Source organism: Beta vulgaris, chromosome 1 (assembly GCF_026745355.1).
Source record: "Beta vulgaris subsp. vulgaris cultivar EL10 chromosome 1, EL10.2, whole genome shotgun sequence".
In the NCBI taxonomy this organism is placed as follows: Eukaryota; Viridiplantae; Streptophyta; class Magnoliopsida; order Caryophyllales; family Amaranthaceae; genus Beta; species Beta vulgaris.
Window position 1 is genome coordinate 1,823,836 of NC_079202.1, and position 15,490 is coordinate 1,839,325.

Genomic DNA, 15,490 nt, shown 5'->3' on the forward strand with positions numbered 1-15,490 from the left:
CAGCAAGACAAATTCAACGAAATCAATGCACGATCTTGTGAAACATAAAACTCGCCCAAAATGTTCAGTTTTCAAAGAAGACCATACATGGTATAGTTAGACAGCAAGAAAATTATCGCATATCACCTATCTCCTCCAACACTAAAGAAAATCCAAAAACAACCATAGAAAGTGAAACAACAAAACTTGGGAGTGATTAAAGCAATAACTATGCTAAGGCAGAACGAATAGTTCAAGAAAATTGAACAACTAACCACCGATTCTAAATTAAAACTGCATGTTGACGTTCAGATGCTTCGATGGGAGCCGCCATTATTGAAGCTTTGAGATTTGACTGACCAAAGTTCTCCTAATCTACTTCAACCCTAAACAGCTTTATGAATCACCTCCATAATCAAGCTTTTGTTCATGTTTAACATAAAATTTCCGTCCTTCTTCCATACATAGTTAACCCAACGCATCTCCCATTTATCTTTGTAACATTCTTCCAAGAAGATGGCGAAAACAAAGAGAAGAAGGAGAACATAAGACCTAAGCTTTCACCCTTGATTCTCTATATTTTCTAACAAATATGGTGATCTAAAAGATTAAGGGTTTTGCTAAACACCGTCCTAATTTTTTCTTAGTAACTCCCTGTATTTTAGTATAAAAATACGAGGGTCTTACTTTCTCTTTCCCCTTCATTGCCGCATTCACCCCTACCATTTCCCATCCATTACTCCTCATCTCTTTCATTCCCTCTCATTTCTCACTCTCTCTTATCATCTCCCACACACACTCTCTCTCTCTCTCTCTCTCATCCATTTCCTCCATTGAAGGACTAAAGATCCTAAGTTTTTCCGACAAACTCAAATTTTCCAATGACTTCAAAATTTTCAACTACCTCGTCATATCGCTAGAAAATGCTAATGTAATTATTATTTTTTGAATAACATTTGTGAAATGTCTTGAATCTATTCAAACAACTTAGCATGGGGGTCTCGCTGTCCGGTCAGCGAGTCGGATTCCATGGATAAAGCGTCCTAGTTTAGGAGTTTGGGGTTTAGTGTAACGATTTTTTTGTTTTGCTCCCTATTTCGGCCGATTTTGTTTAGGTTAATTAGAAGACATCTGATTAGAGTAAGACTTGTCGGACACGGACTTAAAATTGCCGAATAAACACCCAAGCGTCTACCATACGCGCCTGAACATGTGGTCAAACATCTATGGTAGGCGCCCAACCACAGGTATAAGAGCATATGATAGGCGCATGTTCCCGTGGTTAGGCGCTTGTACATGTGGTTGGACGTTTATCATAAGCGCATGGTCCCTTGGTTGAACACAGGTTCAGGCGCCTATATGAGACGCCTGAGTGATTTTCTTAGACAAGGAATGAAAACGGGGAGCTCGAAGGTCATCGGGTATGAACGCTGAGGCTGATCAGGCAGTGGTTGAGCCCCCTTGTGGTTTCTATCTTGTTGCGCTTTTCCTTTTGAGGCTGGGAGCTTTCCGTGACAAAAGGATTTGAAGTTGGTTAATATTCCTCTAGCTCTTTTTGGAGGAACACAACCAAGAGAGAGAAATGAGTTGGATATCGATACTCACTAATCAAACACAAAGTATTACCTAATTCTTAATTAATGGAAAAGTAGAAGTCCAAATACATCAAATAACAAATAAAACGGCTCATGTCTTTCCCAAAAGGATACCCGTATCCGAAATGCAACACTCAACCTAAATATACTTCCCGAATCCCAATAATTGACTACTTCATAGCACTAAGTGCATCTCATAGGAAAACTAGCCCAATCAAAAACGACACGAGCTAATTAACCCACACCAGAACGGGCTAACCATCGCATAATATCGGACTCTCAAAAATTACCCCCTGGCCCCCTCCATTGATTCGGCTGTGTAACATTTTGCAATTGCAGGCACATCCCTGTAAAAAGTAGAGAAAGAGAGAAAACAAAGTTGCAAAAACAAGAACAAAAATGGCGACCTCTCTACAAAGAGCAGGTCTGAGACTATCTCAACTTCACCGATCTGCAATCCTTTCGACAAAGTCCTTCTCCTCTCAAGCCGATGCTTTGGTCGAAGTTCGTCCTGGCGAGATCGGCGCCGTCTCCGGAATCCCTGAAGAACACCTTCGTCGACGCGTATGTGTTTTCCTCGTTATTCTTCCTTTCTTATTTCGTCAATTTTCTCGAATTTGAGCTTTTTATTTTGTCTTGTTGTTAGCTGATGAATTTTATGATGAGAAATTGCCTTTTTTTCTCTAAAATTATAAATTGCTGGCTGGTTGAAATACGTGATTCTGTATACCTATGATTGCGATTTAGAGAAACGATGTTCAAATTCTTGGAGATGGAGTGGAAATTTTAGCGGTTTTTGTGTATGATTTTTGGCTTCTGAGTTTGCAATGCTAGATATATTTGTTGTAATTTCATTCATTTGTGAGGAGAGGCGCTAATGAAAATCTGCGGCACGTTTCATTCGTTCGTGAGCTAATGTAGATGATTGAGGAATTGTTTTACCCTTCATTTTTATAGATACTTGCCATTAATTGTCAATTTTATTTGTTTTATGTTTTATTTGGATTTGTAAATGAATTGAAATGTAATAGGGTGGCTTAGGGTTAGATTGCCTACAGTCATATACAGAATCAAATATAATACTTTGAAGAAAAATGGCAAACTCGAGCTGAAAAAGTCATTTTCTAGGTTAGATATTTGCTGCTGAGGTTCAAATGCAGAAGCGATGGTGGTAGTTTTTCTGTGGTGGTGCTGTATGTAGAAGTTGCTTGTCATTGCAGATAAGTCACCTGTTGATTACATCCTCTGATAATATGTATGGCTTAGTTGGTTTCGTCGAATCTGCTATCAATGTATCCTGATTGTAATATATGGAAATGTGTTGGTCTCCATCCTTGTTCGACCATATGTCCATACATTTGGTACATTTGGGATTGGAGCAACTCAATTAGAGCTGCTTGTTGCAGGTCACTAGCTGCTGTTTTTCTATAAATTAAGCAAGACAGCAAATTGGACGTTGCATAATAATTTGCAATTTATCAAAGACGGACTTCAGTTCACAAAACCATAATGAAGTCCGTGTTAGGATTGTTCTTGTCATACACATATGCAACTATATTTTGGTATGAGCTAGCTCTGCATATGTTCTTAAGGGAAATTTGCAAAAAACTAGCTATTTTTGAGAAAAAGGTACTGTTGGACGAATTTTAGTGGGTTGACTTTGTTTTCCGATGTTGGCTTTTCACTTTTGCACATTTTTTCACATTCATTCTCTTATCGTTTTGACTCGACTTCTCACCTTTTCCAGCCAAATAACCCGTTTTGATGTTTGCAACCTTCTTGCCAACCCTCCTGCTTGTTTCTGTCAACTCACCGCAATGGAGGAGGATTGTCAGATTCTCATCTCTAATTTGAGCTCGGTCTTGAATGTTATTCAAATCTTCCCTCTTATCAAAAGTTTTCTGTTTCTTTTCTTTTTTCTTTTGCGGTGAATTATCACTACAATTTTTATTCAAATGCTGTAGTTGTGGAGCATTTGATTAACAATGAAAATTTAGAGTTGAAGTTGCTATTATGCTCTGAATATTAAAAAAATATATACTTGTCTCCCAGCGAAGTAAAGACTCTTGCTTGTTCATTCAAGTGAATTGAATTTCTGGAGCTGGAAATTCATGCCATATTTTGCTAAGCACACAAGTGACACAACCAGTTGTTGGTGACATGGGTCCAGCTAGAGGTGGCAAATGGGTACGGTCGGGTCATAGCGGGTTGGAATCAGGTCAACTTTGTGCTCGGTTTACGTTCGGGTCCATGAGATTTCGGGTCACATCGAGTCGGGTTAAACGAGTTATGTTAAATCGGGTTTCCAATGTCGCAAATAAATAAAACACATAGAAGAGTAATAAGAGTAAGTTAAATAATTAATGGACACTCGCTAAATCAGATATAGTATTTCATGATAAGTTTTTTCTTAAATTTGTTTAAAAGTAACTAACATGACAACTTTTCGGGTCTGGTTCGGGTCATCGTTATCGGGTCAATTTCAGGTTGGGTCACTTCTGGTTCGGGTCATATTCAGGTCTATCTACTTTCGGGTCGGGTTATTCGGGTTCCGGTTCTATTTCGGGTGAAAGCGGGTCTCATGTCGTGTGTTCTCGTCGGGTCACGAGTACGTGTTTGTTTTGCCGGCTATAGGTCCAACTCTCAATTTCACTGGGAAGATGCAAGCTGAGACACACCAAGAGAGCACAATCATTGAAAAGATTTAAGTGAAACATTAGTTAAGCTATGTAAAAGGACTAATTCTTCAAATATTTGCTGAGTTATATTTCTCGGCAACACCGATAACGAGCTTTGTGAATGCGGACTTCCATTAAGGAGGGGTAACTAAAACCCTTTGGCTGACAAAAATCAGGTTAAAAAGAGAAGAAAAGGAGGAAAAATGAGAAAAGTAAAAAGTCAATGTCGGGAAAAAGTCAACCCACCTAATCCGCCAATGGTACCTTTTTGCCTCAAAAGTATTATATAAGGTAGTTTTGTGCCACATTTTTTATTAGGTAGTTTCTTGCAAAAAGTGCAGTTCATAAGGTAGTTTTTCCTATTAGAATGTGTTTTTTTAAGGATTGAACTTCAATATTTGATTTACATCTTCTTAAATTGTTATAATTTTTTAACAAAATTAGTTTATCAATCAATTTAAGAGTATTATCTAAATTTTCCCAATAAAGAAGATAGTATAAATTAAAAGATTCTATTTTCTATAATTTTTTACATATGATTTAGGCGGGAAAATTTTGAAGAAGAGGGTGACATGTGTCCTCTTCAGTTTCTACTTAGTATATTGTAATCTATTCTAATCTAGCCTATTATTTGATGAAACCAACTTTGTTGTCTCTTTATTTTTTTTTTATCCTCACCAGTATAGCATCTGCTGTTGGATAGCTATACAAATAGTTCTTTTTTTCAACAAATACACTGGTAATCAAGTCATTTAGCTCTCATGATATTTGGCATCCTATTAAACTGTAATGTGATACTTAGTAATAGACCTTGATGACTCTCCTCAATTCAGAGTTTGGTGGCGAGGTTTGGCTAGCAGTTTGGAGAGGATTGAAGATGAATATGTGCTTTTAAAATGTATTTATAGAAGCTCAATATCTAGACTACATATGACGATGACCTCATTACCTTGTTAAGCACTATGTTCTTTTTCAGTTTACCAAACGATAGTGATGACAATAATTACTAAAGATTTGATGTTAACTTGATGACATAACACATGCAAACTTATTTGAATATATTTTGCCAGTTTATATAAATGTATTTTGTCACTTTGATTTTTTGATTAGGAAGCAACATGTTATAGCGAGTCTATTGTAATCGAAGTGCATGTGATTATTTGGGGGTTTTAGAATTTTTAGTTTCTAAATTTTGTTACTAATTCTTGGCTATGTTCTCGTTTTTGTGGTGTGCTTGTTGTAAGTTGTAACCAATAAGATAATGAAGTTTATGGACTTTCTTATCTTCATGTCTCAAATTGAGTATTTGTCTTGTGAGCTATGTTAAGCCTTCCTACTGACTGTTTCTTATGAGCTCAGGTTGTAATTTACTCACCTGCTCGTAGTGCAACACAGCAAGGTGCTGGGAAAGTTGGAAAGTGGAAGATCAACTTCGTTTCCACCCAAAAGTAGGTCATTAGATCCTATGTTAATTTTAGACAATGTGTGATTCTAAATTTAGTTCTGAATAATGCTAGTGCTATCCAGAATGCTATGTGGTCTAATAATCGGATTAAATGTAATTTGCTTCTTCGTTTTTTGTCAAAGCTAGTCCACAAGTCTAGTGTATCGTGTACTAGTTCGCATGTACCTAAGGGAAATTAGGGCTATGTTACTCAGACACGGATTGAGCGTCTACTCGGATACGTATGTCCAAGTGTCCGACTCGGCTATTTCGTAGAAAAAAGACAAGTTTTTAGTTTAAAATGAAGTATCTAAGTGAAGTGTCGTGTCGGACACGACACCACACCCGGTTTTTGAGGTAAATGAAGGTGTCGGAATAATGTAGAGTTAGGGCATGAAAATTAATGTAATTAACGTTGATGTATAGCGATGGCTGAGCATGGGGAGTTATTTTGAATAGGAAGTTGATTACTAAGATGATTCCTTGCCAAACTTAAATGGTCTAAAAGTTCATGTGTATAACAATTTGACCTGGTTATTGGGCAGATTGGGCGGATCGATGAAGGTCCATAGCTGGTTGGGTCATTAGTAGGTGATCTTGTAAATGGCCAAAGTGGCCTAGGCCATGCGGGTTAATTGCCTATGGAAAACCTAGGAACTGATAGAGGAGTAAGGATTAAGGAGATAAGAGATATGCGCACATGTAAAAACTCAACCTTACGTGAATTGTCGTATACAAAATTATTGGTTAACAAATTTGACCCTGTATTGAACCAGTCGAAAAAGGCTGTATCCATCAAAAAGCAGTCCACTAAAACCCTATAATCTTGATCCGACCCTTACGCTCATTGGGCTATCCTGTCCATTAAACAGGTGTGATAACAATCAATGCAACCCACATGCTATTGCTGTTGTATTGGGCTTTTCTTTCAATGATATTCAGTATGGTTGGCTGCATTCTGAATCTTGAACTCATTTTCATTTTTTTTTTCTCATTGGTCCTCGAAGTTTATGTTGTGTTATTCTTTAATCAATAGTATCTTTTTAATGTCTGGGGAAAGGGGAGGGTGCATGGTGTTTTACCCCTCCACTGATCTTATTTTCTGTGGAAAAGATTTTGAAGATGAGTCTGCGGGATATGGTGTCCAAATAACGCACGAAGCTGGTCTAACCATTATGTGGTCTATTATACTGTAATTGTGTTCACTTGTTTCTCTTCTTGAAGTGAACAGTTGTTAGCCGTGAGCCCGTGACATTGAGAGGTTTTGACTTTTAATGCTGGATATCAGATGTTTTCTCTATGTTGAATTTGATGACTTCTGAGGAACTACAGGATGGGTGATTGTGTGTGCTGTGTGGTTTGATAATGTTTTTGTCCTTGATATTTCTTAGGTGGGAGAATCCACTGATGGGGTGGACATCCACTGGAGATCCATATGCCAATGTCGGTGAAGCAGCACTGACTTTTGATAGTGAAGACGATGCAAAAACCTTTGCCACGAGACATGGATGGCAATATGCGGTATGTTATATTTATTGATATATGAAAATTTGTCTTTGTTCCTGGACTTATATTTGCTTGCCTCAGGATAAGTGTTCATAGGTAAATGCCTTCACCTGAGTCCTGACTCCTGACTAAAGCTTTCTCTGATAACATGTGCTATTTATTGAGAACAAATGTGCTGTATCCATGTCTTCTCTCTTGAGGCACTTTCAGTGCAATTTGTAATATGTATATATAAAATTCTCAATTCATTTAGTGTTCAAATTTCTTGAAAACATTTGCTGCCATGGGGACTTTGTCCTTTTCTTCATCACTTACGGAAAAGTAGCACGTTTATTCCATTGGTAAGTTAAAGATCTTGTGAGTTCCTTTCACGTCTTGTCTGGCTGAGATAGTATTATGTTGTGCGTATTCTGTCTATTTTCTGATGCAATGTAAGTGGCCTTGGAGGAGTGGTTTTTGTTTGTAACTTTTTTATTCTGCACCCCGCCCCCTGTCTCTATTTCGCTTCTCTCTTAAATCTTTGGCTGCCTCTGGTTAAGACTGGCTTGTGAAATTTCTGTGCAGGTAAAGAAGCGCCACACACCACTTTTAAAGGTGAGATTTTTGGTTTCATCAATTTTTTGTTTGGTTTGAAGATACCCTTCTCTCCCTCTGAAGGACTGGAATTTTTTATTTGTTTCTGATATTGAAGTAGTATTGTGGACTGTGGTCCATTCTTTTTCTTCACGAAGTTTATTCCCTGATCAATCAATTTCTCTACCTGGAGTTTTGATATTGAACTTCCTCTTTCAGATAGATAGAAATTTCTCCCCTTCAGATCTCTTTTTGACTTCTACTAGAATACTCTCTGCAAGTTCTTTTTCTGAATCACAACTTACTAGTATGCTACAATTTGTATTCTGATCTTGGAGCATCACATCTATCAATCATTTCCTATCACGGAAGGTCTACTCTATAGTGGTTTATTTGGGATGACAGTATTAGTTTTGATCTAGGAATACTTGTCGAAACTAGATAGCACCACTAATATTTGGAGGGGGCATGGGGACAATCAGGTGAGCTAAGTTTGCCTCTTCTCTCGGGGAAGTTTAGTTCCCAACTTTCAGCATGAATAACTAGTTATTAGGCTCGGGCTATGCCCCGGGTAAGAAAAAATTTCATTTATTAATATTGTACTTTGATATGATAACACTAAATACAACTTGGTCTAGTGGTTAAAACTTTAGTACATGAACTTGAGGTCACGGGATCAAAACCTATACTATGCAATTTCTAATTTTTTTTATTGTACATGGATTACATGAACTAAAACTCCTTAGGGAGAGCGCCACGTGGCACCGTTCCTGGTTTATGCACGCCTTTTAATATATTAGTATAGATTGATAGATAGAATGGCATGCTATGGCTTTCTTTGGTCTCAGAGAGATCCAATTTCTTACCCTTGATCTGGATACACTGGCTTCATACCCATTTGGTAACTTCAATAGAACTTACATTAAGCATAGTGCAGTTACCTGACTTTACCTTTCTGGATTTAACCTGCCGCCGTGCACAAATTGATTCCCGCAGTATGTATAATTAAAAGCAGTTTGTTTTCTTGTTTTTTTTTACTTCCGTGTATATGTGATTTTTGTAACAAACCATCAGATATAGAATCTTAAGTTGTTCCTATCAAATTTTCCTCTTCCTGAATGGATAATGAAACGTGGTTGTGCACTGTTCCCTCATTGCAGCCTAAGGCATATGCAGACAATTTCAAGTGGAAGGGTCCTCCAAAACAGGAAAACTAGAGTTCATCTGTTTCTTTGAGGATGTAAAGCTCCATTGTTATAAGCTTTATTACCTTGTTCGTTAATGGTGCATTTTTCTTTCTTTTGCTGGAGAATAATTGTATGCACCCTTTGGAATATGTAGAGTGCTGCGGCAAAAGAACATTGATATTCCTAGTGCTGTTTCGTTAAAGTTTTTATTGTACTTTTAAGAACCAAATTTGTCTTGCATGTTCACTTCTACATTGTGTTCAGTTCTTTAACGAGGTCGACAGTTCAAGGCGTGTGCCAAATTTTTTTTGCTGTAGATTGTAATATCTTGGAACTTATTGAAAATAAGCTATCCACAAGTGGAAATTTTCTGATACAATTGGTGTGCTACGTAATACAACCCTTTCATGACCTCCAGGGGGGGGGGGGAGGGGGTTTGGGGATTAATTAAACATAAAAATAATATTGATTGAGGAGAATTTGGTTGGACCATGTATGATTTACAACAGGTATTGGGGATATTTAATTATGTTCAAGTGTGGCATCAAACATGAACTTTTGGAAGTAGTATACATTACCTTGAACTTTTTGGAGTGGTACACTCGTAATATCATTATAGTAAAATTGAAGCTTTCATTTGAATTTTTTTTGTTACGTTTAGGCTATTATATATTTATTGGGTCATATTTGGTGGATGTGATCATTGCAAATAGTAAGAAATCACCTATTAAAATTTTGCCAAAAGCTGTAACATTAAACATATTTTAGGTGAGGTAGAAAGTGATTATTGCAAATAGTAAGAAATCACCCATTAAAATAGAATAGTGATCTAGGTCTCATAATAAATTATTGTAAATCCATATTTCAAATGCAAGTATTGTATTTATTTCTTAATGGAGGAGACAAGTTTAAGGAATTCCCAATTATGCTGACTTTTGAGACAAGAGAATAACTTATCTATATATATATCTAAAAAAGAATCTTTCAGGCCACGTGGTGTTCAGTTAGAACTTTCTTGCCCATGTGGCATGTTCCATTGTTTGGATTGATTCGAAGCTCAATGAGATGGTCCACGTGGCAATGCAATCAAAGAATAATTCCAACCGGTCAATTATATTAAACTTACCCTTAATCACGCATATAATTGAGCATATAATTGATTTGTGATTGAACTAAATTAGGAAATCAGTAAGATTCACAATCAAATTGCACGTTTAATTCAAAAAAATAATGCCACTTAGTAGTATACATTGACGTCAATCAAGCGTTGTAATTAATATGTAATCGATATAATTAAGGAAATAATTATTTAGGCTCCCAAATAAACCAGCCACGCTAATATTAAGGAAACAATTTTTTCTTATTGTGAGTAAATTACATAAATAACTAAATTCGATAAAGAACTTAATTATACATGGCCATAATTAGTATAAATACGATTGGTAATTTGGCATTTGGATGAGTAACTTAGCGTATTGAGAGTGAAAAAATTTAGAAGAGAGTAAAAATGGCGTCTTTAGGTTCGCCATGTCACACCATAAAACAGTTTTTTTATAGCTTATTCGTGCATATTTACGAAATTACCTTTAAAAAAATCAAAAAACAACACAAATCTAACAACCATATATGTGATACGTCCATAATTGAAGATGAAAGTCATCAAGTTCTCTGTAAAGCACAATCCGCCTCAATTGAAGATTCAGCTCTTAAATTAGAACCACAAACGTGTGAAGAAGGGTGGCACCCGAAATTGGCACATTCTAATTTCCTTGATGTGGATGCAATGGTTTTAACCCTGTTCCGTTCGGGTCGTCTCTCATGTCATAAAGTGTCAACTGAATTCACGCAAGATATATGTTTGGATTCGCCTATATGGGATACTATTGGAGACGTTTGTTCATCAAAAGCTGGGATACATGGAATTGGTTCCTATTGTGATAGTTTTTTTTGTCTTAAGTTGTCACAAGTTTTTGTGAAATGCATCCTCATACCAATAGAGCGCGAAAAGAGGATTTCACATTGCTAAATTCTTTGAAGGGGCAAGTTGATGTTGACAATATGGAGAAAGGTATATGTATATTGTATATTTTCCCCTTAAATAAATCTAAAATCTTACATTTTTTTTCATTTGTTGCAACAACATTGTTATCATTTTCCACGTTTTTAAGTATTAATTTAACTATTATAATACATATGAAATAGACACATGTTTGACTGTGGAATTCTTTAAATGTCTACATATTAGCTGTTGTTGGAGTACTCATCTATATGGGACGTGTTCAAGCAAAAATAGATTGACAATGCAACAAACAATATATCATAATAATTGACAAGAGGTAGTTCTATATTGTTGTGATTTATATTTCATGTAATCATAGTTGTTTTTTTTGGCCATTAAAGCATATTGATTTGTTAATTCTACGGATATCAGTTACACTGCTATGAAACTATGTGTAGTCGACAATTATTTTGACCATGTAGAACACTTTAGTTGTGATATTCTACAAGAATCGATGGTTATTTTAGCAAGAGGAGTGGTTTTGAAAAATGACGATGGTAAGCATATAAATTCAATGATTTGGGTAACATAGGTTTACAATTTTTTTCTTTGATGCTTATAGATACCGTTTGTTTTTTACTATATTCATAGGCATTTATTTACAAGCCCTTGAAAGCACACAAATCATGATCAATCCTAGGACAAAGCTTGCAAGCAAGCTAAAGCAATGGTAAGCTATTATGTATACTTATGCGTTTTGGGCTTTTTTCAAATCATGTGCAAAATTATAACTTCAATTAAATACATGTTTTATTTGTATAAATTAGGTTTCGTAATTAGATTACTATACACGTTTAGAAAAGTTGTCCAATGCACCTCAAATTTAAGAAAAAGCCGTAACTATAGTAATAGTGAGATACATAAGATACAATATCTCTAGGAGTTATTACTATATGGTCATTACTAAATTTTTTTTCCATATTTGAGAGATATTGACAAGCGTAATAATACTAGGAAATTATTCTTTGGTTTATTCGGAAATAAGTTGAAATATTCCTATTATATGATATTTGTAATTATCTTTTCTGACTTGATATTTTACGGTAATTTAGATCACATGTGTTAAATATATGGTATCTATATATATGATAAGATATAAAACTACTAAGGAAACTTTAGCCTATTACACTCTATATAATATCTCCACTCTACACGTCTATAACAATTTATATGTTCTTCACACCTTTAGTCAAATTAATCCTACACTATTCTTACCCTTCAAATCAAATCATATTTTTATGTGTTAACATATTATAATTAATGAGATTAAAATGTATTACGACTGTCGTTACATATCTTCTTGTGAGGCAGTGTGGAGGATATATGGATTTCCTATTCACCATCGAATCCCTGCTGTTGAGAGATTGAGTTTCCATCTACCTGGGGAGCAAACTGTCGTCTACACTGACCAGATGGATGTAGGAGATGTACTTGAAGACCTAATGTTGATAGCACAAAGTTTTTATCCTGGATGGAATGCAACCAAAAGTATGAAGAAGCAAGACAGTTGACTTATGTAGAGTTTCACACGAAATTTGTTTGGAAACAACCTACGCGAGAATGGGCACCTAGGTCGAAAGGGTTCTCACTTGGCAGGGTCTACCATGTCACTCCAGGTTCTGGTGAGAAATACTATCTAAGAACGCTCCTTAATTTTGTCAAAGGTCTGACGTGTTACGAGGATATAAGAATCGATGATGGTTTAGTGTATCCAACCTTCAAAGAAGCTTGCTATGCAAGGGGGCTGGTTGATGACGACAAGAAATACATAGACGCCATAACAGAGGCAAGCTTTAGAGAAACGGGGCATTATCTAAGGAATCTATTTTGCATGTTACTTATGTCTGGTAGCTTATCTAAACTAGAAGACATATGGGAAAAGACATGACACCTACTATCTGATGACATTCTATATAAACAACGTTGTATTCATAAAAACAATGGTACAAGCTACACTACTTTGCGTAATTACATTTTTATCACTTACTTGCATGTTTAATGATTGTGCAACGAAAAAGGCTCAAGATGACATCAATCAAGGCAACTAACATTAAATCTTCTCTATTGTGTTGCGGATTTAACTCTAACAGATGAACAAATTCAAGCTTTTGCACTGGCAAATATTGAAGCTAAACTACAAAGTAATGGTAGTAGCCGTCGAAAATTCAGTTAGATGCCTTTTCCAGATGAATTAGTCGTGTTTGAAGGTAAAAAATAAGCTAATAGCGGATGAGCTTTCATATGACATACCCTCATTAATTCAGGAATATGAAATGTTTCCATGTCTAACGAAGAACAACTAATGGTTTTCAACGAAATAATGACTCTGTAATGGCTAATCAGGAGGTGTCTTTTTTGTATACGGATATGGAGGCACAGGTAAAACATACATTTGGAGGACATTGTGTGCTGCAATTAGGAAGATGGGTGAAATTGTTTTGCCTGTGGCATCAAGAGGAATTGCGTCCCTACTTCTTCCAAAAGGTCGAACCGCTCATTCAAGGTTCGGCCTTCCACTGAATGTTTGTGAAAACTCTACGTGTGAGTATTAGGCCTGGTTCTGACTTAGCTGCATTGCTCATGAGAACAAAGCTAATTATCTGGGATGAAGCACCAATGATGCACAAATATTGCTTTGAAGCACTTGATAGGAGTTTAAAGGACATTATGCAAGCTGTTGATCGAGATAATTTGCATCGACCATTTGGAGGTAAAGTTTTGTTTTGGTGGTGATTTAAGACATATTTGCTGTTATACCCAAGGGTACAAGGCAAGATAGTATTTGCGACCTTAAACTCTTCGTTTCTATGGGATTCATGTAAGGTTTTGAAGCTTACACGCAATATGAGACTTCAATCATGTTCTTCTTCGTCAGCTAATGAATAAGGGATTCTCAGAATGGATACTGAGCGTTGGTGATGGCAGAGCTGGAGGGCCCAATGATGGAGAATGATATTGAAATCACTGAGATATTCTTATAGACGGTGGAGATGACCCATATCATCATTGTCGACAGCACATACCCTTCACTCACTGATCACCTTTGTGAAGCCAAATACTTCCAAGAAAGAGCAATTCTAGCTCCAACTAATGAAATAGTTGAGAAGGTAAATGATCATGTGTTGTCCACAATTCCAGGTGATGAGAAAATTTACTTGAGTTGTGATGCAATTAGTAAAGATGAAGGGAACTTAGGGGCTCATGAAATATTCTACTGAATTCTTAAACACAATAAAGTGTTCGGGCCTGCCAAACATAGTATTAAGTTAAAAGTTGGTGCGCCTGTATCTTGCTTCTTAATATTGATCAGACATCTGGATTGTGTAATGGCACGAGGCTGGTAGTCAAGCATTTAGGCAATCGAGTGAATGAAGCCACCGTCATTTCAGGGAGCAATGTTGGTGACAAGGTATTCATCCCACGAATGACACTAATACCGTCTGACTCAACAAAATTTCCTATCAAATTTCAAAGACGGCAATTTCCTTTAACTGTGTGTTTTGCCATGACTATAAACAAAAGTCAAGGACAATCATTGTGGCACGTCGGGTTGTATTTACCAAGGCCTGTTTTCAGTCATGGTCAGCTATATGTCGCTATTTCCCGAGTCACGAACAAAAAAGGACTTAAATATTCTTATTTGTGATAAAGAAAATAATATATGCAAAACAACTACAAATGTTGTTTATAAGAAAGTGTTCCAAAATGTATAACTTCATACACATTTTTGTAATTTTTGTTATTATAACTTTTACTTATTGTTTCTTTAGAAATTTTGTTTTATATTATTTGTTTCATTGGAAATTTTGTCTTGTTAAGCAAATCCTTTCCCGTGCATTTTGCACGGGTCCAGAAACTAGTTAACCTATAAACAAGAGGAGAATCTGATAGTATTATAATTCCTTCTTAATTTCCCACTATCGAGCAGTGCATGTTACAAGAATGGTTTTCTCTACATGATTGCTTACTATCTCGCACATAATTGCATATTGCATCATCGCCTTTCAAAATGACCCATTTAAAATCAAAATTAGAAGCATATGTTGTTTACTGCAGTGCATTTATATACTTTATAAATCATAATCATCTCTAAACTCAAGCAAATTTAACTTGCTCAAACTAACACAAACTCAAATCTTATATCATAAACACAATCATATCCTCTAATACATTTTTCATCCTAATCACCCAAAATTACCCATATTTTTCACTCCCCCAAATCCAGATTACTTACTTATCCATTTGTCCCAAAAGTCCGCCTATCTTTTCTTTCATCTCTGGAGAGATACAATCGAGTGGGGCTAATTCAAATCCCTCGAACCGCACATTCAAAACCTTTTTTGCCATTACCAAGAACTTGTTTTAATCGCATATAATAAGAAATTCGAACAACTGCTTCAAATACAGTATCTAGAAGCGCCGTTTGAGCAATCACGAACAAAACAGTTAGGAATTAGGAACACTTAGTA

At 36.1% G+C, this 15,490-nt stretch overlaps 1 protein-coding gene across 1 annotated transcript; it reads left to right on the top strand.

Moving 5' to 3' along the window:
- The first annotated feature begins 1,873 nt into the window (after positions 1–1,873).
- On the top strand, positions 1,874–9,264 carry LOC104901946 (NADH dehydrogenase [ubiquinone] iron-sulfur protein 4, mitochondrial). The gene is made up of 5 exons (XM_010689579.4): positions 1,874–2,138; positions 5,612–5,700; positions 7,088–7,217; positions 7,767–7,796; positions 8,936–9,264. Exons 1-5 carry the CDS (start codon positions 1,974–1,976, stop codon positions 8,990–8,992), a joined length of 471 nt encoding a protein of 156 aa, XP_010687881.2. The 5' UTR covers positions 1,874–1,973; the 3' UTR covers positions 8,993–9,264.
- The last annotated feature ends 6,226 nt before the right edge of the window (positions 9,265–15,490 follow it).

Bases quoted from the DNA above. Each gene is read 5' to 3' on its own strand.
- LOC104901946 (XM_010689579.4), top strand. From the start codon at position 1,974: ATGGCGACCTCTCTACAAAGAGCAGGTCTGAGACTATCTCAACTTCAC. The intron at 5,701-7,087 runs GTAGGTCATTAG...GATATTTCTTAG, and splicing joins AACTTCGTTTCCACCCAAAA to GTGGGAGAATCCACTGATGG. The intron at 7,218-7,766 runs GTATGTTATATT...ATTTCTGTGCAG, and splicing joins GACATGGATGGCAATATGCG to GTAAAGAAGCGCCACACACC.